This window comes from Anomaloglossus baeobatrachus, chromosome 7 (assembly GCF_048569485.1).
Source record: "Anomaloglossus baeobatrachus isolate aAnoBae1 chromosome 7, aAnoBae1.hap1, whole genome shotgun sequence".
NCBI lineage: Eukaryota > Metazoa > Chordata > Amphibia > Anura > Aromobatidae > Anomaloglossus > Anomaloglossus baeobatrachus.
Window position 1 is genome coordinate 279,184,560 of NC_134359.1, and position 26,278 is coordinate 279,210,837.

The 26,278-nt window shown below is 51.1% G+C and overlaps 1 protein-coding gene across 1 annotated transcript in view; it reads left to right on the forward strand.

Annotated features, from left to right (window-relative positions):
- The first annotated feature begins 315 nt into the window (after positions 1–315).
- ECI1 (enoyl-CoA delta isomerase 1) overlaps positions 316–26,278 on the forward strand; it is a 48,662-nt gene continuing 22,699 nt past the window's right edge. Inside the window, exons 1-5 of the mRNA XM_075319390.1 lie at positions 316–425; positions 3,689–3,793; positions 5,392–5,519; positions 7,147–7,293; positions 7,864–7,985. Of these exons, the coding sequence (XP_075175505.1) occupies positions 374–425; positions 3,689–3,793; positions 5,392–5,519; positions 7,147–7,293; positions 7,864–7,985 (554 nt within the window). The 5' untranslated portion in view covers positions 316–373. The remainder of the gene's footprint in view (positions 426–3,688; positions 3,794–5,391; positions 5,520–7,146; positions 7,294–7,863; positions 7,986–26,278) is intronic.

Consider the following 26,278-nt stretch of genomic DNA (forward strand, 5'->3'; position numbering starts at 1 on the left):
CTGTGCAGCCGCACAGGGGCCCAAGAGGTCAGGGGGCCCATTTTTTTTTTTTTTACCTGCAAAGCAAATGGAACAGTGCATATTGATACGTTTTTGGACTGAAAAGGGCCCAGATACTGTTCTTTAACAGTGATTGAGCCACATTATTTATTGGCAGATTATGGCAGTACCACCACACTATTAATATGTGTACAACCAAGAAAAAGCATAAGAAATATGTATTATTTTTTTTTTTACATTTCATAAAGGATTCGGTGTTTGTCCCTCTGTCTCCACCAGGTGTCACCCTTCTCGTTTTATAAGGATTTGCTCGTACTACTCAGCACTGGCTGAATACACAGAGTGCTGCTGCCTGTTGGAAAGGTCACACAAGATGGCGGCGCTGGCTGTGCTGAGGAGCTCGGCTCCCGCTCGGCTTCTATCAGGTGCGTGTGTTTCCCGCCCAAATCAACCGCCACTTTCCGAGCGCTCAGTGCCTGCTCTGGTGGCGCCAAAATTACCTCAGCGCCCTCATCCCCGCCGTTTTTTGCGCGCTGTGAGCAGCCATAAGCGGCTAAACCAGTCAGTGTGACATTGAGGAAGGCGGGCTCCCTGGCCTGACAATTACCCTCACGTCTGTCATTAGAGGGCACCACCATAGAGAAGTGACTCCAAATGACAGACACCAGTAATACTGGAGGAGATATGTAGTAAAGACCTCATGTATTGTGGTGACCTAGTTGTAAATCTGCCATCTTAGAAAAAAAAAGTGATTGCACTTACATAAAAATACCTGAACGTTTGTCTATATCCTCTTCCTGTAAGAATCATAGAGATTATATATATATATATATATATATCTCTTGGACTGGCATTGTTCAAAATAATAAGAAAACATAATGGCTGTTGGTTCCCCATTGGCAGCCTGTGATTTTGTTGCACACTCAGCCGTACCAATTGAATGCCTCTGTCCTAGATGGACGGCAGCTTCTAAACGGTATGGCTTTGTGCCCACGTTGCTTTTTTTTCCCTTGCTTCTTTTAATCAATAAAAACATACCAGCAAAGTCCATGAGAATCCTTACTCGCTGTGCACATGTTGCTTCTTTTTTCCTTGCAGTTTTTTGTTGCTGAAGAAAAGCAGCATGTCAATTGTTTCTGTGTTTTTTTTTTTTTGTTTTTTGTTTTTTTTTTTCCTGCTTTTTTCACCAATTGACTTCAATGGAGTCAGTGAAAAACGCATCTGTAATGCCCATGTTACTTTTTTGTGTGCGTTTTTATGTGCTTTAACATCACTGGGGTTCCCTGCAGCCATTTCTTCATCTTGCAGTCTTTGCCACGGGGACCTTACTGCGGGGAACGCTGGTGATTTCACAAAGTGAATTGAGGGTTTCCTGCATATCCATAAGCTCGGTTCACCTTGTGATGTCACCGGGGTTCCCTGCACCTAGGCTTCACGATCTTTACCGCTGGACTTTGCCCCAGGGAACTCCGGTGCCGTAGGTAACCTGGTCTGTGAGGTGATCTGTGACGCCCCTGGACTATCAGGTAGTCACAGGTTATTGCACGATCTGCCCTCCCGTGCAATATCCACCTCCTTGGTTATGGGTCCCCAACTACATGGTGTTGCCTACATCAGCTAATTAAATCCTAGGTAAACTCTGCACCAGACTCACCAGTGGACGGCCTGAGTGGAATAGGGTCACACACTTGGGGGGTTGGTTAGGGGAGGTCAGGAGTAGAGAAAAGTGTGTTGGAAGTGAAGGAGAGAGGAGGTCAGTAGCAGGGCTCCTAAGAAGTTATCTAGCTAGGAGACTGTGGTTTGGGCCTGGTAGGAGTTGGACCCCCGGTCGCAGGGGTTTGTGGGAAGGGGCATGGACCTGTCGAGGAGGACAGCCGGTGGCCTTGCACTATCACCGGGCTGGGACCATGGCACAACGGGGTACGTGGACCCTAGGTCAGGGAGTAGCTTCAGGCAACCTAACAATTTACCCAACGAGAACGAAGCCTTCAAGATCTGCTCTCCACCCGCTCCAGAATCGGGATACTAGCGCAATGAGGGGGATAGGACTTTCCACTAAAACGGTATAGAAAATCCCAAGCGTGAACCCTGAGAGAAAGCTCCCAAACTTAGCCATAGTGGGGAGCAGGACCTGGCAAGTTCCATACTACCGGGACCAACATAGAAGTAAACTTAGTGCCAGGAGGCAGGTCACGGATCACCAGGCAGCACCATTGGGGACGGGACCCGAACTAGCTCTCCTCAGCGGCAGCGGTATCCAGACCTTTGGTTTATCCAGTTGTCTGTGTCGGCTTACTGGACTGAGTGAGTCTGTAAGTGACCCCTTCACTCCCCACGGCATTCCCCGAACACCATCACAGAGTCCCAGGGCATTCCCCCTACCCGTGGAGGATCACAACACCTGGCTGACCCATTCCATCACCCCCGGGTACTCCCAACTGCAGCGGTGGTACTCCACATTACCACATACCACTGGTGGCGTCACGAACTCTAATACAATCCTCTGTAAATACCCCCTTCATTTGAGTGGCTGCACGCCCCCCCGGGTCCGGAGACCCCTCGAGCCCGGCTGCTGACACGGGTTCGGCACAGATCCATACCTCAGTAACCCGGGGTCGTTATGTTGACGACTCGGGGTTACCATTGCAGCAATCGGGTCCCTGTGATTAGAGAGAGGTAAGCGATTCCTCTCCCTACCTCCTGCATGCTTTGATTGGAGCATTTAGGGGGTTAAACTGCTGTGGTACCGGCAGTAAGATCAACCGGTGACCCGGTGTCGACCGCGGGGAATAAAGCGCCTTAATCCCCGTGGTTGCTATGACTAGAAAACACATGTGAAAAAACATGTAAATGCAATGAAAAATGCTTGTTTTTTTTTTTTTTTCCTGCCAAAACGTGCGTTTTTATGTGCAGATTTTCTGCACATAAGAACGCAATGTGGCCACATTGCCTAAAACCTGCAGCGATCAGAGTTGGCTCCGATCGCTGCTGCTGAAAGATGCAAACCCCGCCTCCGTGCACCCGTACCTGATGTTCATGTCCTGGACATATTGGGTCAGAAATATATTTAGTGAAATCCAATCAAGTCTCACGTCTTTTTGGGTGTATACAAACCCCGCACAGCACTTTTCCTACGATTGACTTATTAAATGACACAAAGCAGAATTTTTCTTTTATGCCATAAAAAAACAAGATGTTAAAATGAGCTACAGAAAAATGACGTCTCTGAATTCTGTAATCGAATTTCCAGGACGAATAGTGTCTGCAGAGCGACCGCTCCTTTTGGCACAGCACAGGTCATACTGTTGGAGGTCACTGTGCGATAGCAATTGATATAGATAACGCTGAATATTCGGACACGCTTGTAAAGTTTGCACGTTTTTTTCCTCTCAAGGAGGTATATCGGGCAGTTATACGAAGAAATGGGAATAATCTGGAGGTTGAGGCGCTTCTATTAAGGGTTTCCACTGCTAGGGGAATCTTCGCCTAACCTTTTCTAAGTCCACATTGTTGGATAAAGTGTGTTTTTTTTTATGTCTTTTTTTTTTTTCCTCTTTTTTTTTTTTTTTTCTTATTACCCCCCCCCCCCCCCTCCCCTCCCCATGGGTATGGGTGTAATAAGCTTTTGGCGTATTAGGTTGTGACTGTGGGTAAGGTCTTTATTAATATGTATTTACTTATTTTACAGGCTCGTTCTACATCCACAAAGGTGGGCTGGCATCATGGCAACACTACCAGAGTCGGAGAGCATTCAGTAATGAGAAGATTTTGGTAGAATTGGATGAATCAACAGGTATGGCAGCCAAATACAGTTACAGGAATATATATACTATATGGATAAACGTATTCAGACACCCTCTTAACCATTGAATTCAGATTTTTCATTCGGTTCCAGTCTACCTGGCTTATATCCTGTCGCCCCTGGGAGTATAACTCTGGCCCCCTCGCCCGCGTTGGTTGTCACATTGGGCCTCCCCTTGCCCGCGTTGGTTGTCACATTGGGCCCCCCCTTGCCCGCGTTGGTTGTCACATTGGGCCCCCCCTTGCCCGCGTTGGTTGGTTGTCACCTTGGGCCCCCCTCGCCCACGTTGGTTGGTTGTCACCTTGGGCCCCCCTCGCCCGCGTTGGTTGGTGTCACCTTGGGCCCCCCTCGCCCGCGTCGGTTGTCACCTCTGGTTCCCCACCATTCCATCTTCCTTTACTAATGTGACAGAACAGCTGGCGGTGCAGATCTCACCAATACTAGGGTGTCCTGTAATAAAAGACACTGGAGAAATTTCCAGATTTTTAGGAAACAGTTTGGAGAAGGCCCTTTTCTATTTCCCATAATGTCATAAAAGCTCCTGTAGGTGCCCCAGTTATTTTGTCCATGAAGTGACTAAATATTTTATGCAGCCCATCTAAATAAAACTGAAACCAGAACCAAATACTTTTGTTGGGGATCCATGTGCCCCAATTTATATATATTTTTTTTATTTCTGACATAACATATTTTCAGTATCCCTCTGAATATTATGGGTTCAGCTTTTTATCTATGGGAAACATATATTTTGTAATTAAAGTTACACCTTTGTAAAATTCCTTAGGGTGTTTTTAAACTTAATTCCTCTCCCCATTCAGTGCTCCTATTGGGGCTTTCGTCCGAATCCCCTCAAAATGGGATTCTGATGTATGCGCTGACGGGCCCGCTGACTATAATGGTGCAGACAGTCAGTGTGCTGTGTTGTGCACCATTTTCAGGGGTACACACCTATTGGAGGCAGTCTACTACGTCTGGGTGTCCTCCTTCAATAGGGGTATACTCCCAAAATTGGTGCACGACCGAGCACACGGGGAGTCCGTCTGCATCATTATAGTCAATGGCCCCGTCGGCACATGCGTCCGAATCCCGTCTTGAGGGATGTTCCAACGGGACAACTGAATGGGGAGAGGAAAGCACTCTTATAAAAATGCATACATTACGATTCCATAGCATGAATGTTCAGCATTGCTCATATTAGCAGTAAAGGTAATCAAATACCTTGCAACAACAGTCAAAATTAAATTAAAGAAATGTAATAATATTTAGTATTTGAATTATAAAGTGCTGCGGAATATGTTGGCGCTATATAAATTAAAAAAAAAAAAAAATATATATATATATTATATTATTCAATTTCAATGGTCTTTAAACAGTGGTTGCTGTTTTGCCACAATTGTTTTTATGAGGCTGCTTCCATATTGATGCCGTGCTATAGATGTGCTCCCCTCCATCCTTATCTCCGGATTAGCTTGCTGCTATATCCTGGTCAGGTTACCGCTGGGGGTGATTTTGCTTTTTGATCAAAGGTCACTGCTGGAGTCTCATGTTTCTAATAATGAAGAAATAATGTGTCTTTGTTTGTTTCTCAGGGGTGGCAGTGATGAAAATGAAGAACCCTCCAGTGAACAGCCTGAGCCTGGACGTCCTAACAGAATTCTCTATTAGCCTGGAGAAGCTGGAAATCGACCGCGGCTGCCGGGGGGTTATCCTAACTTCTGTAGGTGCTACAACTTGTACCTACACTAATGTAATGTATGATTTAATACAGTGAAGCCCCTTTTTAATGGGCTTTTCCGGGACTTTAATATTGATAAACTGCTCTTAGGATATCACATCGATATCGATGGGGATAGTCTAATCACCAGCACCTCAATGGCACAGATGTGCATGGTTACACACACACACACACACACACACACACACACACACACACACACACACACACACACACACACCCCTCAAAAGCTGTTTTCACGTGCATTCACCTCTATCAGTATCATCTGCTATTAATGCTTAAATGACACTGATAGAGGAATTGAAGGTATGCAAATTGAGTAGCGTGCCATTTTGTGCACCCATCGGTCCCCTGCAATATGATCAATGGGTGCCAATGGACTGCCATGGCACTGTGAGAAGTGTGTTCAATTAAATCAATTCTCTATACATAAGCCAGTCACTCTTCAGAGGAAGCAAAGATGGCCCCCGATGAAATCACAGACCCTACCATCAGCATGGATCCACCAGATGACGTCCCTCCCATCACTATCACCAAGGACTGATCCAATGAAGTCAGACCCGCCCATCAACAGTAACAAAGATCTTCCCATTGGCTAGCCCATGAACTGTCCCACTAAATGGGCATATCTGAACTTGTGTATGCCCCTTGCCTATATCAGAGACCGCACGGGTTCTCTTGTTCTGTTCGGTGCCATTTTTTACTGTGACCAAGAAGAGATTTCATATCCGACTGTCTGGTGTGAATTCTTTACGCATGCACTTGGTCTATACCAATTAGGCCAGGCAGTAGGCAACTAGTGATCTCTGATTAAGAGTTCACCCTAACAATAGTTACCATCATTTGAATTATATGCTGTAATACTGTGGTCATTAGACACTCGCAGCCCCCTCACCTGCCAAAATAAATAAAGACAAAGTGATCAATGCATGTATACCTTCAAAATGGAACTATTACATATATGAGCAATGCAAAAAAAAAAGCTCACACGTGTTCACCAATGGAAAAATTGAAGATTTACAGGTCTCAAAGTGAAACACAAAGAAATACATAAATACACATATACAGTATATGGATATGGACATGGACCTGTATTAGATCTCTTTCTCTCTCTGTGTCTCTCTCTGTGTCTCTCTCTGTGTCTCTCTCTCTTATTTATATTTATATATAATCTATCTATCTTATTTTTCGGAATATAAGACGCACCCTGGTTTTAGAGGAGGAAAATAAAACTTTAAGCAAAAAAAATGTGGTCATGACACACTGTTATGGGGCAAGGATCTGCTGCTTACACTGTTATGGGGGTAATGTCCCCAAATTCTCTACTAAGGTACCCCATCCTGGTAATGATCCTCCTGCCTTGTATATGATCCTGCTCATATACCCCCATCCTACTCATATACCCCGATCCTGCTCATATACTCCCATCCTGTTCATATACCCCCATCCTATTGATATACCCACCATCCATCCTGCTCATATTCCCCCATCCATCCTGCTCATATACCCTCCCCCCCCCCCCCCATCCATCCTGCTCATATACTCCCATCCTGCTATATGCCCCCATCGTGCTCATATACCTATAATAATTTTTTTTTTTTTCTCCCAGGCATTTCCTAAAGTTTTCTCTGCTGGGTTGGACATCACAGAGATGTGTGGGAAAAGTGCAGAGCACTATGCTGCGTTCTGGAGAGCTGTGCAGGAGATGTGGCTGAAGTTATACGGGTCCAATATGGTTACGATCGCAGCCATCAATGTAAGTGTTTAGTTCTCTATAGCAATTTTTCTGTTTTGTTTTTTTTTGTCTAGAGGCTGCCATTTACATGCTTGGAACGTTTCATGTTTAGGCTATGTGCACACAGTGCGTTTTTCGGGGGCGGTTTTGGCCTCCAAAACTGCATGACTTTGCTTCCCCAGCAAAGTCTGAGTTTTCATTTTTGCTGTCCACACACAACTTTTTTTTAAGCTGCGTTTTTGAGCTTAAAAAAGAACGAACATGTCAATTCTTTCCTGCGTTTTTCTGCGTTTTTCCCCCCCATGCAATGTATTGGAAAAACGCAGAGATCAAAAACTCATCAAAACGCGGTAAAAACGCATGTGTTTTACCGATGCGTTTTGTTTTTGTGCGTTTTTAGCGGCCAGAAAACGCACAAACGCAGCGTTAAAAAAAACGCAGCGTGCACACACAGCCTTACTGTGTTTGTTTTTTGTTTTGTTTTTTTTTTGTTTTGTTTGTTACAGCTCAGTTTTTTGGTGTTCCTTGTAGAAACCTGTAACAATATGACTTCAATATAAGGAGCTAATCACACTTTTTTTTATTACACAGGGTTCCAGCCCGGCCGGCGGCTGCCTCATGGCCTTGTGCTGTGATTACAGAATCATGGCTGACGATCCTAAATTTGGCATTGGCTTGAACGAGACCCAACTTGGCATTGTCGCTCCATTCTGGTAATTTGTGAACTTAATTGTTTGTTTCTTCTGACCTCACACAATACTGAGGGTGCGCCTGGAATCTGATCTCTTCCATTGTTTATATAATTACAAGTGCAGCGTTGTATGATTGTATTGTTTGTTCAGTGATGTTAATAACCTGACAAGTGCACTAGGTGTCGACACTGCCCCCACATATAATCCCTGCCTTACCAGTACCGGCATAATTGATGCCATTTCTGAAAGCTCATGTATACCTGGCACATGGTTTAATCTTGCATCACCCATCAGACAGATTTCCTATAAGGTCCTTCATGTTTTTCTTTCTTTGTCGCTCCATTGGGAGACCCAGACAATTGGGTGTATAGCTTCTGCCTCCGGAGGCCACACAAAGTATTACACTTAAAAGTGTAAAGCCCCTCCCCTTCTGCCTATACACCCCCCCGTGCATCACGGGCTCCTCAGTTTTATGCTTTGTGCGAAGGAGGAAATTGATGAACAGAGTCCTCCCTTCAGATCAATGTTCTGGAGATAAGGGCAGTGTATCTAGCCCTAAAGGCGTTCCAGCCGTGGCTGGAAGGCAAACAGATCCGAATTCAGTCGGACAACTCCACAGCGGTGGCATACATCAACCACCAAGGCGGAACACGCAGTCAGCAAGCCTTCCAGGAAGTCCGGCGGATTATGCTGTGGGTGGAAGCCACAGCATCCACCATATCCGCAGTTCACATCCCGGGCGTAGAAAACTGGGAAGCAGACTTTCTCAGTTGACAGGGCATGGACGCAGGAGAATGGTCCCTTCACCCGGACGTGTTTCAAGAGATCTGTTGCCGCTGGGGGATGCCGGACGTCGACCTAATGGCGTCCCGGCACAACAACAAGGTCCCGGCATTCATGGCACGGTCTCAAGATCAGAGCTCTGGCGGCAGACGCATTAGTTCAGGATTGGTCGCAGTTTCAACTGCCTTATGTGTTTCCTCCTCTGGCACTGTTGCCCAGAGTGTTACGCAAGATCAGGTCCGACTGCCGCCGCACCATCCTCGTCGCTCCAGACTGGCCGAGGAGGTCATTGTACCCGGATCTGTGGCATCTCACGGTGGGCCAACCGTGGGCACTACCAGACCGACCAGACTTGCTGTCTCAAGGGCCGTTTCTTCAGCGCTCTATTGGGAGACCCAGACGATTGGGGTATAGCTACTGCCCTCTGGAGGCCACACAAAGCACTACATCAAAAGTGCAAGGCCCCTCCCCCTCTGGCTATACCCCCCCCGTGGTATCACGGGTTCTCCAGTTTTAGCTTTGTGTGCGAAGGAGGTCAGACATTCCATGCATAGCTCCACAGATTTTAGTCAGCAGTAGCTGCTGACTATTTCGGATGGAAGAAAAGAGGACACATATAGTGTCCCCAGCATGCTCCCTTCTCACCCCTGGATGGTGTTGTAAGGTTGAGGTACCTATTGCTGGTACAGGGCTGGAGCCTGACATGCTGTTTTCCTTCCACATCCCCTGGTAGGGCTCTGTGGAAGTGGGATCCTGCCGGCCTCTCAGCTCTGACGCCGGGCTCCATCCACAGACCCATTAGAACCTGATGGAGACGGAGCAGGAGTACGATCAGGGACAGGCCCTGCATCATACAGGTACTCTGTGTCCCCGGCAGGCACAGACACACTCCGGGCTGGCTACGTTGGAGTTAGTGTCCCTACAGATTACTGGGGGATTTTTTGTGTATGGGAACGCAGCGCCGACCCCCTCTGGACCGGGCGGCGCTGCTGTGACTTGTGGTGCGCCGGGGATCCGCCGTCCGCGCTTTTACGGCGGCGGCGGTTATAAATTGAGTCCCCGGCTTTTTGGGCCTAGGACGCCGGCAGCTCCGATTCGTTCCCGCCCCCACCCTGTCATTCAGGGTAGGGGAGAGACGCTGTTCGCTAGCAGCGACGAGGGCTGGAGCCTGATTTACATGCTCCAGCCCTCACACTAGGCACAGAGGGAAGCAGGCTTCCCGCTCTTAGCCAGGAACGCCCAGGGCCCGCCCCCCTTCTCTCTCAGGACGCCGGCAGCCATTACATGCAGTCTGGCTGGAGGAAGGACGCAAGGCTCTGGGAGACCTGGACTAGGGGCTATCTGGCGACCACACACCCGCTTTTTAAGCGGGCGGTAAGCGATTTTTCTGTGCTGGTCCCTCTAGTGCCTCACGGTGTATCGGTGTACTGTGTAGGATATAGAGATATTGTATTTCTTGCACTGTGAGGTCGCTTCTGGCTGCATCTCCCAGATCCCTCTGTGGAAGCAACAACATGCCATCCTCAAAACGCAAGGCTGCCAAGGCTAGGGCTGTGTATACTGCGTGTGATGCATGTGGGGCTAATCTACCAGCAGGCTCCGATGACCCCCATTGTGTGCAATGCTCCGACCCGGTGCTGCTTCGCCAGCCGGAGTCAGGAGAGGTAGTGACCCAGGCTGAGACGCTTGTAAGTTCTGCCCCGGTGACAGGGACAGACTTTGCAGTTTTTGCTGATAATATGTCTGTGTCTATGGCAAAAATCCTTGAAACCTTGCAATCTATGCATGGGGCTCAGTCTTTGGGCACGGCGAGGCCTCTGTCCTCAGGTCCCCCTCACTTGGAATTAATCCAGCCCACAGGGGGGTCCCCGGCTTCACAGGCCGAGGATTATGACTCAGATGATAGCCCCAGCCACCCTAAGCGAGCTCGCTGGGAAAGACCCTCGACGTCATCACACTGCTCAGGGTCTCAGCGCAATCAGTCTCCCTGTGATGCGTCTGATGAGAGTGATCAGGAATCCATTCCTGGAACCCCTCTCAACCTGGATACTCCTGATGGGGATGCCATGGTAAACGACCTTATCTCAGCCATCAATAGGCTGTTGGATATTTCTCCCCCAGCCCCTTCAGCAGAAGAGGCGGCTGCGGAGCAGGAGAAGTTTCGTTTCCTTTATCCCAAGCGTAAATTGAGTGCTTTGTTGGATCACGCTGACTTCAGAGAATCAATCCAGAAGCACGACGCTCACCCAGAAAGGCGTTTCTCTAAACGATCTAAAGATACGCGTTTCCCTTTCCCCCCTGAGGTGGTCAAGCGCTGGACACAGTGTCCAAAGGTAGACCCCCCGATTTCCAAACTCGCAGCTAGGTCCATAGTTGCAGTGGAGGATGGCGCTTCACTTAAAGATGCCAATGACAGACAGATGGACCTTTGGTTAAAATCTGTCTATGAAGCTATCGGCGCGTCGTTTGCTCCGGCATTCGCAGCCGTATGGGCACTCCAGGCTATTTCAGCTGGCTTAGCAAAAGTGGATGCTATCATACATCCAGCAGTGCCGCAAGTGGCACACCTTACCACGCAGATGTCGGCGTTTGCGTCTTACGCTATCAATGCGGTCCTAGAATCTACCAGTCGCACCTCAATGGCGTCCGCCAATTCGGTAGTTTTGCGCAGAGCCTTGTGGTTAAAGGACTGGAAAGCAGATGCTGGTTCCAAAAAATGTTTAACCAGTTTGCCTTTATCTAGAGATAGACTGTTTGGCGAGCCATTGGCTGATATCATTAAGCAGTCCAAGGGTAAAGACTCCTCTTTACCACAACCCAGAACAACCAAACCTCAGCAAAAAAAGTGGCAGCAGAGGTTTCAGTCCTTTCGAGGTTCGGGCAAGACACCATTTACCTCGTCCAAAGGGACTCAGAGGACGCAAAGAAACTCAGATTCGTGGCGGGCTCACACGCGCCCCAAGAAAGCAAATGGAGGTACCGCTTCCAAAGCGGCTACCTCATGACTTCCAGCCCCCTCCCTCCGCATCGCCGGTCGGGGGCAGGCTCTCCCGCTTTTCCGGCATTTGGATGTCACAGGTCAAAGACCGGTGGGTGACGGACATTTTGTCTCGCGGGTACAGAATCGAGTTCAATTCTCGTCCTCCAGCTCGGTTCTTCAGAACCTCCCCACATGCAGACCGAGCAGATGCTCTGCTGCAGGCGGTGGACTCCCTAAGAGCGGAAGGAGTGGTGATCCCAGTCCCTCCTCAGGAACAAGGGCAAGGGTTTTACTCCAATCTCTTTGTGGTTCCAAAAAAGGACGGCTCGTTCCGTCCTGTTCTGGACCTAAAACGGCTCAACAAACATGTGCACGCCAGGAAGTTCCGGATGGAAACCCTGCGTTCTGTCATTGCCTCAATGTCCAGAGGAGACTTCCTTGCCTCAATAGACATCAAAGATGCTTATCTCCACGTGCCAATTGCTACAGAACATCAACGTTTTCTACGTTTTGTGATAGGAGACGACCATTTTCAGTTCGTAGCTCTGCCATTTGGTCTGGCGACAGCCCCACGGGTCTTCACCAAGGTCATGGCGGCGGTGGTAGCAGTCTTGCACTCTCAGGGACACTCGGTGATCCCTTACCTAGACGATTTATTGGTCAAAGCTCCCTCTCAAGAGGCATGTCAGCACAGCCTGAATGCTACGCTGGAGACCCTACAGTCTTTCGGATGGATCATCAACTTTCCAAAGTCGATCCTATCACCGACTCAATCACTAACGTATCTTGGCATGGAGTTTCATACTCTAGCAGCGATAGTGAAGCTTCCGCTGAACAAGCAGCGGTCACTACAGACAGGGGTGCAATCTCTCCTGCAGGGCCAGTTGCATCCCTTGCGGCGCCTCATGCATTTCCTAGGGAAGATGGTGGCAGCCATGGAAGCAGTTCCCTTTGCGCAGTTTCATCTGCGCCCACTTCAATGGGACATTCTCCGCCAATGGGACGGGAAGTCAACGTCCCTGGACAGGAAAGTCTCGCTTTCCCAGACGGCCAAGGACTCCCTACAATGGTGGCTCCTTCCCACCTCATTGTCTCAGGGAAGATCCTTCCTGCCCTCATCCTGGGCAGTAGTCACGACAGATGCGAGTCTGTCAGGGTGGGGAGCAGTATTTCTCCACCACAGGGCTCAGGGGACGTGGACTCCGCAGGAGTCCACCCTTCAGATCAATGTTCTGGAGATCAGGGCAGTGTATCTTGCTCTACTGGCCTTCCAACAGTGGCTGGAAGGAAAGCAGATCCGAATCCAATCGGACAACTCCACAGCGGTGGCATACATCAACCACCAAGGAGGGACGCGCAGTCGGCAAGCCTTCCAAGAAGTCCGGCGCATTCTAACGTGGGTGGAGGACAGAGCATCCACCATATCCGCGGTTCACATCCCAGGCGTAGAAAACTGGGAAGCAGACTTCCTCAGTCGCCAGGGCATGGACGCAGGGGAATGGTCCCTTCACCCGGACGTGTTTCAGGAAATCTGTCGCCGCTGGGGAGTGCCGGACGTCGACCTAATGGCATCCCGGCACAACAACAAGGTCCCGGCATTCATGGCGAGGTCGCGCGATCAAAGAGCTCTGGCGGCAGACGCCTTGGTTCAAGATTGGTCGCAGTTTCAGCTCCCATACGTGTTTCCGCCTCTGGCGCTCTTGCCCAGAGTGCTACGCAAGATCAGATCCGAGTGCAGCCGCATCATACTCGTCGCTCCAGACTGGCCGAGGAGGTCGTGGTATCCGGATCTGTGGCATCTCACGATCGGTCGACCGTGGTCACTGCCAGACCGACCAGACTTACTGTCCCAAGGGCCGTTTTTCCATCAGAATTCTGCGGCCCTGAACCTGACTGTGTGGCCATTGAGTCCTGGATCCTAGCGTCTGCAGGATTATCTCAAGGAGTCGTTGCCACAATGAGACAAGCTAGAAAGTCGAATTCGGCTAAGATCTACCACAGAACGTGGAAGATTTTCTTATCCTGGTGCTCTGCGCAGGGAGTGTCTCCCTGGCCATTTGCATTGCCCAAGTTTCTTTCCTTCCTGCAATCGGGGTTAGAAAAGGGCTTGTCGCTCAGCTCCCTTAAAGGGCAAGTTTCGGCACTATCCGTGTTTTTTCAGAAGCGTCTAGCACGTCTTTCTAAGGTGCGCACGTTCCTGCAGGGGGTCTGTCATATTGTGCCCCCGTACAAGCGGCCGTTAGATCCATGGGATCTGAACAGGGTACTAGTTGCTCTCCAGAAGCCGCCCTTCGAGCCTCTGAAGGAAGTTTCTTTTTCTCGGCTGTCACAGAAAGTGGCGTTTCTTGTTGCGATCACATCGCTTCGGCGAGTGTCTGAGCTGGCAGCTCTGTCATCCAAGGCTCCCTTCCTGGTGTTCCACCAGGACAAGGTAGTGCTGCGCCCTATTCCGGAGTTTCTCCCTAAGGTCGTATCCTCTTTTCATCTTAATCAGGATATATCCTTGCCTTCTTTTTGTCCTCATCCGGTTCACCGGTATGAAAAGGACTTACGTTTGCTAGATCTGGTGAGAGCACTCAGAATCTACATTTCCCGCACGGCGCCCATGCGCCGTGCCGATGCACTTTTTGTCCTTGTCGCTGGTCCGCGCAAGGGGTTGCAGGCTTCTAAAGCCACCCTGGCTCGATGGATCAAAGAACCAATTCTAGAGGCCTACCGTTCTGCGGGGCTTCCGGTTCCTTCAGGGCTAAAAGCCCACTCAACCAGAGCCGTGGGTGCGTCCTGGGCATTACGTCACCAGGCTTCGGCTCAACAGGTGTGCCAGGCAGCTACCTGGTCCAGTCTGCACACTTTCACCAAGCATTATCAGGTGCATACCTATGCTTCGGCGGATGCCAGCTTAGGTAGAAGAGTCCTGCAGGCGGCAGTGACACCCCCGTAGGGGAGGGCTGTTTTGCAGCTCTAACATGAGGTATTTCTTTACCCACCCAGGGACAGCTTTTGGACGTCCCAATCGTCTGGGTCTCCCAATAGAGCGCTGAAGAAGAAGGGAATTTTGTTACTTACCGTAAATTCCTTTTCTTCTAGCTCTTATTGGGAGACCCAGCACCCGCCCTGTTGTCCTTCGGGATGTTTTTTTGTTGTTTGCGGGTACACATGTTGTTCATGTTGAACGGTTTTTCAGTTCTCCGATGTTATTCGGAGTTAATTTGTTTAAACCAGTTATTGGCTTCCTCCTTCTTGCTTTGGCACTAAAACTGGAGAACCCGTGATACCACGGGGGGGGTATAGCCAGAGGGGGAGGGGCCTTGCACTTTTGATGTAGTGCTTTGTGTGGCCTCCAGAGGGCAGTAGCTATACCCCAATCGTCTGGGTCTCCCAATAAGAGCTAGAAGAAAAGGAATTTACGGTAAGTAACAAAATTCCCTTCTTTTCCATCTGAATTCTGCGGCCCTCAACCTGACTGTGTGGCCATTGAGTCCTGGATCCTAGCGTCTTCAGGGTTATCTCAAGAGGTCATTGCCACTATGAGACAGGCCAGGAAACCAACGTCCGCCAAGATCTACCACAGGACCTGGAGGATATTCTTATCCTGGTGCTCTGATCAGGGTTTTACTCCCTGGCCATTTGCCTTGCCCACTTTTCTTTCCTTCCTTCAATCCGGATTGGAAAAGGGTTTGTCGTTCGGCTCCCTTAAGGGACAAGTCTCAGCGCTCTGTGTTTTTTCAGAAGCGCCTGGCCAGACTTCCACAGGTACGCACGTTCCTGCAGGGGGTTTGTCACATAGTCCCCCCTTACAAGCGTCCGTTAGAACCCTGGGATCTGAACAGGGTGCTGATGGCTCTTCAGAAACCACCCTTCGAGCCAATGAGAGATATTTCTCTTTCACGCCTTTCGCAGAAAGTGGTCTTCCTAGTAGCAGTCACATCACTTCGGAGAGTGTCTGAGCTAGCAGCGCTGTCATGCAAAGCTCCTTTCCTGGTGTTTCACCAGGACAAGGTGGTTCTGCGTCCGATTCCGGAATTTCTCCCTAAGGTGGTATCCCCCTTTCATCTCAATCAGGATATCTCCTTACCTTCTTTTTGTCCACGTCCAGTTCACCAATGTGAAAAGGATTTGCACTTGTTAGATCTGGTGAGAGCACTCAGACTCTACATTTCTCGTACGGCGCCCCTGCGCCGTTCGGATGCACTCTTTGTCCTTGTCGCTGGCCAGCGTAAAGGGTCACAGGCTTCCAAATCAACCCTGGCTCGGTGGATCAAGGAACCAATTCTCGAAGCCTACCGTTCTTCTGGGCTTCCGGTTCCCTCAGGGCTGAAGGCCCATTCTACCAGAGCCGTGGGTGTGTCCTGGGCTTTGCGGCACCAGGCTACGGCTCAGCAGGTGTGTCAGGCGGCTACCTGGTCGAGCCTGCACACTTTCACGAAACACTATCAGGTGCATACCTATGCTTCGGCAGATGCCAGCCTAGGTAGGCGAGTCCTTCAGGCGGCGGTTGCCCACCTGTAGGAAGGGGCCGTTTTACGGCTCTATTACGAGGTATTATTTTACCCACCCAGGGACTGCTTTTGGACGTCCCAATTGTCTGGGTCTCCCAATGGAGCGACAAAGAAGAAGGGAATTTTGTTTACTTACCGTAAATTCCTTTTCTTTTTCGCTCCTAATTGGGAGACCCAGACAAGTGGGTGTATAGCTACTGCCTCCGGAGGCCGCACAAAGTACTACACTTAAAAGTGTAAGGCCCCTCCCCTTCTGGCTATACACCCTCCCGTAGGAGTACGGATTCCTCAGTTTTAGCTTTGTGCGAAGGAGGTCAGACACGCACGCATAGCTCCATTGTTTTTAGTCAGCAGCAGCTGCTGACTATGTCGGATGGAAGAAAAGAGGGCCCATACAGGGCCCCCAGCATGCTCCCTTCTCACCCCACTGTATGTCGGAGGTGTTTGTAAGGTTGAGGTACCCATTGCGGGTACGGAGGCTGGAGCCTACATGCTGATTCCTTCCCCATCCCTTTTTACAGGGCTCTGGGTGAAGTGGGATTTACTGGTCTCCAGGCACTGAGACCGTGCTCCATCTACAGCCCCTGGAGAAGATGCTGGATTGGAGCGGAGTACATCAGGGACATGGCCCTGCTCACACCGCAGCATGCTGGGTGTTGTAGTGCGCCGGGGACATCAGCGCTGCGGCGCTTGTGCCATGGCCTCATTTCAGCTTCGCTGAAGCGGGCACACTTTTGGGGAACGGTCGCGCCGGCCGCGGGGACTGCGGCGCGGCTGGCACTTGTGGTGCGCCGGGGACTTCAGCGCGGGCCGCGCTTTTACGGCGGCCGCGCTGATAACTCGAGTCCCCGGCTTTTGCGGCCTGGTTCCGTTCGTTCCCGCCCCCAGACCTGCCAGTCAGGAGAGGGGCGGGACGCTGGTCAGTGCATCAGCGCTGAGGGCTGGAGTCGTTTTTACATACTCCAGCCCTCACAATAGGCACAGAGGGGACGCTGTTTCCCGCACTTTTGTTTGGGAACTCCCACGGGCCGCCCCTCTCCACAGACGCCGGCAGCCATTCCTGCTGACACGCTGAGCTGCAGAGGGGAGCCGGGGAGACCCAGACAAGGAATTCTGCGCCTCTTACCCGCTATTCAGCGGGCGGTAAGCAGCCTTCAGGGCTCACCCCCTCTTGTGCCAGTAGTCATCTTAGTATTTTGTTCCTGCAAATACTTTGTACTGCATAGCGCTGGTCGCCTTTTGGCTATAGACTCTCTCACATTGCAGAGAGCCAACAGCATGTCGTCCACAAAACGCAAGGGTGCCAAGGCACAGACATTATATGCTTCCTGTACCGCATGTGGGACTTTTCTACCGGCAGGCTCCAATGACCCCCATTGTGTGCAGTGCTCGGCCCCTGTGGCACTTGCACAGCCGGGACCTCTGCTGGACGTGACCCAGGGTGTACCACCTGTGAATGCTGTCCAAGTGACAGGAACTGAGTTTACAGCTTTTGCTGACAGAATGTCTCTCACTATGTCACAAATTCTTGACACATTGCGGGCTAGGCCTGTACTTCAGGCCACGGACGCTGTGCAATCATTGCCCCCTGGTCCCCCTCAGCTGAATTACATCCAAGCTCCGGGACGGGCACATACACCTCAGGGTGAAGACTCTGACTCGGACGATGGTCCCAGGCAACCTAAGCGGGCTCGCTATGAGAGGCCTTCACATTCATCTCAATGGTCAGGATCCCAGCGAGATGAATCTATGGGTGATGAGGCGGATGTAACTGATCAGGATTCTGATCCTGGGACCACTCTCAATCTAGATACACCAGATGGTGACGCCATAGTTAATGATCTTATAGCATCCATCAATAAGATGTTAAATATTTCTCCACCAGCTCCTCTTGTAGAGGAGTCAGCTTCGCAGCACGAGAGAATCCATTTCAGATATCCCAAGCGTACATTAAGCACTTTTCTGGACCACGCTGACTTTAGAGACGCAATCCAGAAACCCCACGCTTATCCGGAAAGGCGTTTTTCTAAACGGCTTAAAGATACACGCTATCCTTTTCCCCCTGAGGTGGTCAAGGGTTGGACCCAGTGTCCAAAAGTGGATCCTCCAATTTCCAGGCTTGCAGCTAGATCCTTGGTTGCAGTTGAAGATGGAGCGGCACTTAAAGATGCCACTGACAGGCAGATGGAGCTCTGGCTGAAATCCATCTATGAAGCTATTGGAGCGTCGTTAGCGCCATCTTTTGCTGCCGTATGGGCACTCCAAGCTATCTCAGCCGGGCTTGTGCAAGTCGACTCAGTCACACGAGCTTTTGCCCCGCAGGTAGCACCATTGACCTCGCAAATGGCGGCATTCGCGTCGTACGCGATTAATGCTGTTCTTGACGCTACAAGCCGCACGGCAGTGGCGTCAGCCAACTCCGTTGTTTTGCGTAGGGCCCTGTGGTTGAGACATTGGAAGGCAGATTCTCATTCCAAGAAGTGCTTAACCAATTTGCCTTTTTCTCGTGACCGATTGTTTGGAGAGCGTTTGGATGAAATCATCAAACACTCCAAGGGTAAGGACTCATCCTTACCGCAACACAGACAAAACAAGCCCCAACAGAGGAGGGGTCAGTCTGGTTATCGGTCCTTTCGAGGACCGGGCAGGTCCCAATTTTCCTCGTCAAAAAAGACTCAAAAGGATCAGAGACGCTCAGATTCTTGGAGGTCTCAGTCACGCCCAAAAAAGACAGCCGGAGGAACCGTTGCCAAGACGGCGTCCTCATGACTTGCAGTCTCCGATTCCCACGCCCTCGGTCGGTGGGAGGCTTTCCCACTTTGGCGACATTTGGCTGTCACGCGTCAAAGACCGTTGGGTGAGGGATATTCTGTCTCACGGGTACAGGATAGAGTTCAGTTGTCGTCCGCCAACTCGTTTCTTCAGAACTTCTCCACCACCAGACCGAGCCGATGCTCTGTTGCAGGCGGTGGCCGCTCTAAAGGCGGAAGGAGTGGTGACCTCCGTCCCTCTTCAGGAACAAGGTCACGGTTTTTACTCCAATCTGTTTGTGGTCCCAAAAAAGGACGGATCGTATCGACCCGTCCTGGATCTAAAGTTGCTCAACAGACACGTAAAAGTCAGGAGGTTCCGGATGGAATCCCTACGCTCCGTCATAGCCTCAATGTCTCAAGGAGATTTTCTAGCATCAATAGACATCAAAGATGCGTATCTCCACGTGCCGATTGCGCCAGAGCATCAGCGTTTCCTACGCTTCGTCATACACGACGAACACCTGCAGTTCGTAGCGTTACCTTTCGGTCTGGCAACAGCCCCCCGGGTCTTCACCAAGGTCATGGCAGCAGTAGTAGCTGTCCTGCACTCGCAAGGTCACTCGGTCATCCCGTATCTAGACGACCTGCTTATAAAGGCACCCTCTCAAGAGGCATGCCAACACAGTCTGAAAGTGGCACTAGACACTCTCCAGAGTTTCGGGTGGATTATCAACTTTCCAAAGTCTCATCTAACCCCGACCCAATCACTGACTTATCTTGGCATGGAGTTTCATACTCTCTCAGCGATAGTGAAGCTTCCACTGGACAAGCAGTGTTCGCTGCGGACAGGAGTGCAATCTCTCCTTCAGAGCCAGTCGCACTCACTGAGGCGCCTCATGCATTTCCTAGGAAAGATGGTAGCAGCAATGGAGGCGGTCCCGTTCGCGCAGTTCCATCTGCGTCCTCTACAATGGGACATTCTACGCCAATGGGATGGGAAGTCGACGTCCCTCGACAGGACTGTCTCCCTCTCTCAGACTGCCAAGGACTCTCTGCGTTGGTGGCTTCTCCCCACCTCATTGTCACAGGGAAAGTCGTTCCTACCCCCATCCTGGGCAGTGGTCACGACGGATGCGAGCCTATCAGGGTGGGGAGCGGTGTTTCTCCACCACAGGGCTCAGGGGACGTGGACTCAGGAAGAGTCCACCCTGCAGATCAATGTTCTGGAAATCAGAGCAGTCTATCTTGCTCTGCGAGCCTTCCAACAATGGCTGGAAGGCAAACAGATTCGGATTCAGTCGGACAATTCCACGGCGGTGGCGTACATCAACCACCAAGGGGGAACACGCAGTCGCCAAGCCTTTCAAGAAGTCCGGCGGATTTTGACGTGGGTGGAAAGCAAAGCGTCCACCATATCCGCAGTTCACATCCCAGGCGTGGAAAACTGGGAAGCAGACTTTCTCAGTCGCCAGGGCATGGACGCAGGGGAATGGTCCCTTCACCCGGACGTGTTTCAGCAGATCTGTTGCCGCTGGGGGACGCCGGACGTCGATCTGATGGCGTCACGGCACAACAACAAGGTCCCAGTTTTCATGGCACGGTCTCACGATCACCGAGCGCTGGCGGCAGACGCCTTGGTTCAGGATTGGTCGCAATTCCGACTACCCTATGTGTTCCCACCTCTAGCATTGTTGCCCAGAGTTCTCCGGAAAATCAGGTCCGACTGCCATCGAGCCATTCTCGTCGCTCCAGACTGGCCAAGAAGGTCGTGGTACCCGGATCTGTGGCATCTCACGGTAGGCCAACCATGGGCACTACCAGACCGTCCAGATTTGCTGTCTCAAGGGCCGTTTTTCCATCTGAATTCTGCGGCCCTGAACCTGACTGTGTGGCCATTGAGTCCTGGATCCTAGCGGCCTCAGGTTTATCTCATGAAGTAGTTGCCACAATGAGACAGGCTAGAAAACCATCCTCAGCTAAGATCTATCACAGGACGTGGAAGATATTCTTAGCTTGGTGCTCGGCTCAGAGGGTTTCTCCCTGGCCATTTGCATTGCCAATTTTTCTTTCCTTCCTGCAGTCTGGGTTGGAAAAAGGTTTGTCGCTTAGCTCTCTTAAGGGTCAAGTCTCCGCGCTATCCGTATTCTTTCAGAAGCGCTTGGCACGGCTTTCTAAAGTACGCACGTTTCTCCAAGGAGTTTGTCATATCGTTCCTCCTTACAGACGGCCATTGGAACCCTGGGATCTAAACAAGGTTCTCATTGCTCTCCAGAAGCCGCCTTTCGAGCCTTTGAAAGAGGTTTCCCTTTCTCGACTTTCACAAAAAGTGGTTTTTCTTGTGGCGGTCACGTCTCTTCGTAGAGTGTCCGAGCTAGCGGCGTTATCTTGCAAATCTCCCTTCCTGGTGTTTCACCAAGACAAGGTAGTACTGCGTCCAATTCCAGAGTTTTCTCCCAAGGTGGTTTCTTCCTTTCATCTCAATCAGGATATCACTTTGCCATCTTTGTGTCCGCATCCAGTTCACCAATTTGAAAAAGGTTTACATCTGTTGGACCTGGTGAGAGCACTCAGGATTTACATTTCTCGCACGGCGCCTATGCGCCGTTCTGATGCGCTCTTTGTCCTAGTCGCTGGTCAGCATAAGGGATCGCAAGCTTCCAAATCCACCCTGGCGCGGTGGATCAAGGAACCAATTCTTCACACATACCGTTCTGCTGGGCTTCCGATTCCATCTGGACTGAAGGCCCATTCTACCAGAGCCGTAGGTGCGTCCTGGGCATTGCGGCATCAGGCTACGGCTCAGCAGGTGTGCCAGGCGGCTACCTGGTCGAGTCTGCACACGTTTACCAAACACTATCAAGTGCATACCTACGTTTCGCAGATGCCAGCCTAGGTAGACAGGTCCTTCAGGCGGCGGTGGCCCACCTGTAGGAAAGGGCTGCCTGACAGCCCGATCACGAGGTATCTTTTTACCCACCCAGGGACTGCTTTTGGACGTCCCACTTGTCTGGGTCTCCCAATTAGGAGCGAAAAAGAAGAAGGGAATTTTGTTTACTTACCGTAAATTCCTTTTCTTCTAGCTCCAATTGGGAGACCCAGCACCCGCCCTATTGTTCTTAGGGTTTCGTTTTTCGGGTGCACATGTTGTTCATGTTGTTTCTTAAGTTCTCCGATCTTGTTATCGGATTGAATTTGTTTTTTGAAACTGTTATTGGCTTTCCTCCTTCTTGCTTTGGTACTAAAACTGAGGAATCCGTACTCCTACGGGAGGGTGTATAGCCAGAAGGGGAGGGGCCTTACACTTTTAAGTGTAGTACTTTGTGCGGCCTCCGGAGGCAGTAGCTTTACACCCACTTGTCTGGGTCTCCCAATTGGAGCTAGAAGAAAAGGAATTTACGGTAAGTAAACAAAATTCCCTTCTTCTTCGGCGCTCCATTGGGAGACCCAGACGATTGGGGTGTATAGTACTGCCTCCGGAGGCCACACACAGCATTACACTAAAAAGTGTAAGGCCCCTCCCCTTCTGGCTATACACCCCCAGTGGGATCACTGGCTCACCAGTTTTTCTGCTTTGTGCGAAGGAGGTCAGACATCCACGCATAGCTCCACTGTTTAGTCAGCAGCAGCTGCTGACTATGTCGGATGGAAGAAAAGAGGGCCCATACTAGGGCCCCCAGCATGCTCCCTTCTCACCCCACTTTGTCGGCGGTGTTTGTTAAGGTTGAGGTACCCATTGTGGGTACGGAGGCTGGAGCCCACATGCTGTTTTCCTTCCCCATCCCCCTGAGGGGCTCTGAGGAAGTGGGATCTTACCGGCCCCCAAGCCCTGAGGCCGGGCTCCATCTACAGACCCATGGAACCTGCTGGATACGGAGCTGGGTACCGTTCAGGGACAAGGCCCTGCGACATTCAGGTACTCTGTGTCCCAAACAGGCCGCGCACATTCCAGACTTGCTGGGTGTGCTAGTGCGCCGGGGACAGTAGCGCTGCGCTCTGGGGTTACAGTCACTACAGTTTGTCTGAGTGACTTTATGTGTTGGGGACTGCCGCGCCGGCCGCCCCTGGAGCGGCCGGGGCGGCTGCGACTTGTAGTGCGCCGGGGACTTAGCGCCGACCGTGCTTTTACGACGGCGTCGCTTATAAATTTAGTCCCCGGCTTCTGCGGCCTAGCCCCGCTTCGTTCCCGCCCCCACCCTATCAATCAGGGCAAGGGAGAGACGCTGTACGATTAATCAGCGCCGAGGGCTGGAGCCTTATTTACATGCTCCAGCCCTCTCACTGAGCACAGGGGGACGCAGGTTTCCCGCTCTTTGTCTGCACACGCCCAGGGCCCGCCCCTCTCCATAGGACGCCGGCAGCCATTCCTACATGCAGTCTGGCTGGAGAACGGACACAGGCTCTGGGAGACCCAGACAAGGGATTTCTGGCGACCACACACCCGCGTTAAGCGGGCGGTAAGCAGCACTTTAGTGCTGGCCCCACTAGTGCCACAGTATTATTTTGGTGTACCCTTTTTTCTCTATACCATATATATATGTATATATATATTGCACTGTAAGGTCGCTTCTTGGCTGTATACCCTATCTTGCTCTGAGGAGACGACAACATGTCATCCGCAAAACGCAAGGGTGCCAAGACACAGGCTGTAAGCGCTGCTTGCGCCGCTTGTGGGGCTGATCTACCGGCAGGTTACAATGACCCCCATTGTGTGCAATGTTCGGTCCCTGTGCCACTTCGTCAGCCGGAGTCTATGGTGGTAGTGGCCCAGGCAGAGTCGCCGGTGAACCCTGTCCCGGTGACGGGGACAGAGTTTGCAGTTTTTGCTGACAAAATGTCTGTCACTATGACAAAGATACTAGAGACCTTGCAGGCCAGGCCAGTTACTCAGACCATGGACACTGCTGCGGCAACGTTCCCCGGTCCCCCTCATTTGGAGTTAATCCGTGATTCAAGGGGGTCCCAGGCATCTCAGCCTGACGGCTCTGATTCAGATGACAGTCCCAGGCAGCCTAAGCGTGCTCGCTGGGAGAGACCCTCCACGTCATCACGCGGATCAGGGTCTCAGCGAGAAGAGTCTCTACATGATGAGACAGAGGAGGGTGATCAGGAGTCTAATCCTGAAACCGCTCTCAATCTGGATACTCCTGATGGTGACGCCGTGGTAAATGACCTTATAGCGGCCATCAATAGTCTATTGGAAATTTCTCCCCCTGCCCCTTCTGCAGAGGAGGCAGCTGCACAGCAGGAGAAGTTCCATTTCAGGTATCCCAAGCGTAAACTGAGTACTTTTCTGGACCACGCTGACTTCAGAGAATCAGTCCAGAAACACCATGCTTACCCAGACAAGCGTTTCTCCAAACGTATTAAGGATACACGTTATCCCTTTCCCCCTGACGTGGTCAAACGCTGGACCCAGTGTCCAAAGGTGGACCCCCCAATCTCCAGGCTTGCGGCTAGATCCATAGTTGCAGTGGAGGATGGGGCTTCACTTAAAGATGCCAATGACAGACAGATGGACCTTTGGTTAAAGTCTGTCTATGAAGCTATCGGCGCGTCGTTTGCTCCAGCATTCGCGGCCGTGTGGGCACTCCAAGCTATTTCAGCTGGTCTGGCACAGGTGGACTCTATCATACGTCCAGCAGTGCCGCGAGTAGCGTCCCTAACCTCGCAAATGTCTGCGTTTGCGACTTACGCTATCAACGCTGTCCTGGACTCTACAAGCCGTACCTCAATAGCGTCTGCCAACTCTGTGGTTTTGCGCAGAGCCTTGTGGTTAAAGGAATGGAAAGCGGATTCTGCTTCCAAAAAATGTTTAACCAGCTTGCCACTATCTGTAGATAGACTGTTTGGTGAACAATTGGCTGAAATCATTAAACAATCCAAGGGTAAAGACTCCTCCTTACCCCAGCCCAGATCAAGCAAACCTCAACAGAGGAAGTGGCAGTCGAGGTTTCGGTCCTTTCGAGGCTCCGGCAAGACCCAATTCTCCTCGTCCAAAGGGACTCAGAAGGAGCAAAGGAGCTCAGATTCCTGGCGGGCTCACTCACGCCCCAAGAAAGCAACCGGAGGAACCGCTTCCAAGGCGGCTGCCTCATGACTTTCGGCCTCATCCCTACGCATCCTCGGTCGGTGGCAGGCTCTCCCGCTTTTGCGACATTTGGCTGCCACAGGTCAAAGACCGGTGGGTAACAGACATTTTGTCTCACGGGTACAGGATAGAGTTCAGTTCTCGTCCTCCGCCTCGGTTCTTCAGAACCTCCCCACATCCCGACCGAGCAGATGCCCTTCTGCAGGCGGTGTGCTCACTAAAAGCAGAAGGAGTGGTGATCCCTGTTCCTCAGCAGGAACAAGGGCAAGGTTTTTACTCCAATCTCTTTGTGGTTCCAAAAAAGGACGGCTCCTTCCGTCCTGTTCTGGACCTAAAGCTGCTCAACAAGCATGTGAACGCCAGGCGGTTCCGGATGGAATCCCTCCGCTCCGTCATTGCTTCAATGTCTCAAGGAGATTTCCTTGCATCAATAGACATCAAAGATGCTTATCTCCACGTGCCGATTGCTACAGAGCACCAACGTTTTCTACGTTTCGTGATAGGAGACGACCATCTCCAGTTCGTAGCTCTGCCATTTGGTCTGGCGACAGCCCCACGGGTTTTCACCAAGGTCATGGCGGCAGTGGTAGCAGTCTTGCATTCTCAGGGACATTCGGTGATCCCTTACTTAGACGATCTACTTGTCAAAGCACCCTCTCAAGAGGCATGCCAACACAGCCTGAATGTTGCGCTGGAGACTCTCCAGACTTTCGGGTGGATCATCAACTTTTCAAAGTCAAACCTGGCACCGACTCAATCACTAACGTATCTTGGCATGGAGTTTCATACTCTCTCAGCGATAGTGAAGCTTCCGCTGAACAAGCAGCGGTCACTACAGACAGGGGTGCAGTCTCTCCTTCAGGGTCAGTCGCACCCCTTAAGGCGCCTCATGCACTTCCTAGGGAAGATGGTGGCAGCAATGGAGGCAGTCCCGTTCGCGCAGTTTCATCTGCGCCCACTTCAATGGGACATTCTCCGCCAATGGGACGGGAAGACAACTTCCCTAGACAGGAAAGTCTCCCTTTCTCAGACGGCCAAGGACTCTCTGCAATGGTGGCTTCTTCCCACCTTATTATCACAGGGAAGATCATTCCTGCCCCCATCCTGGGCAGTGGTCACGACAGACGCGAGTCTGTCAGGGTGGGGAGCAGTTTTTCTCCACCACAGGGCTCAAGGGACGTGGACTCAGCAGGAGTCCACCCTTCAGATCA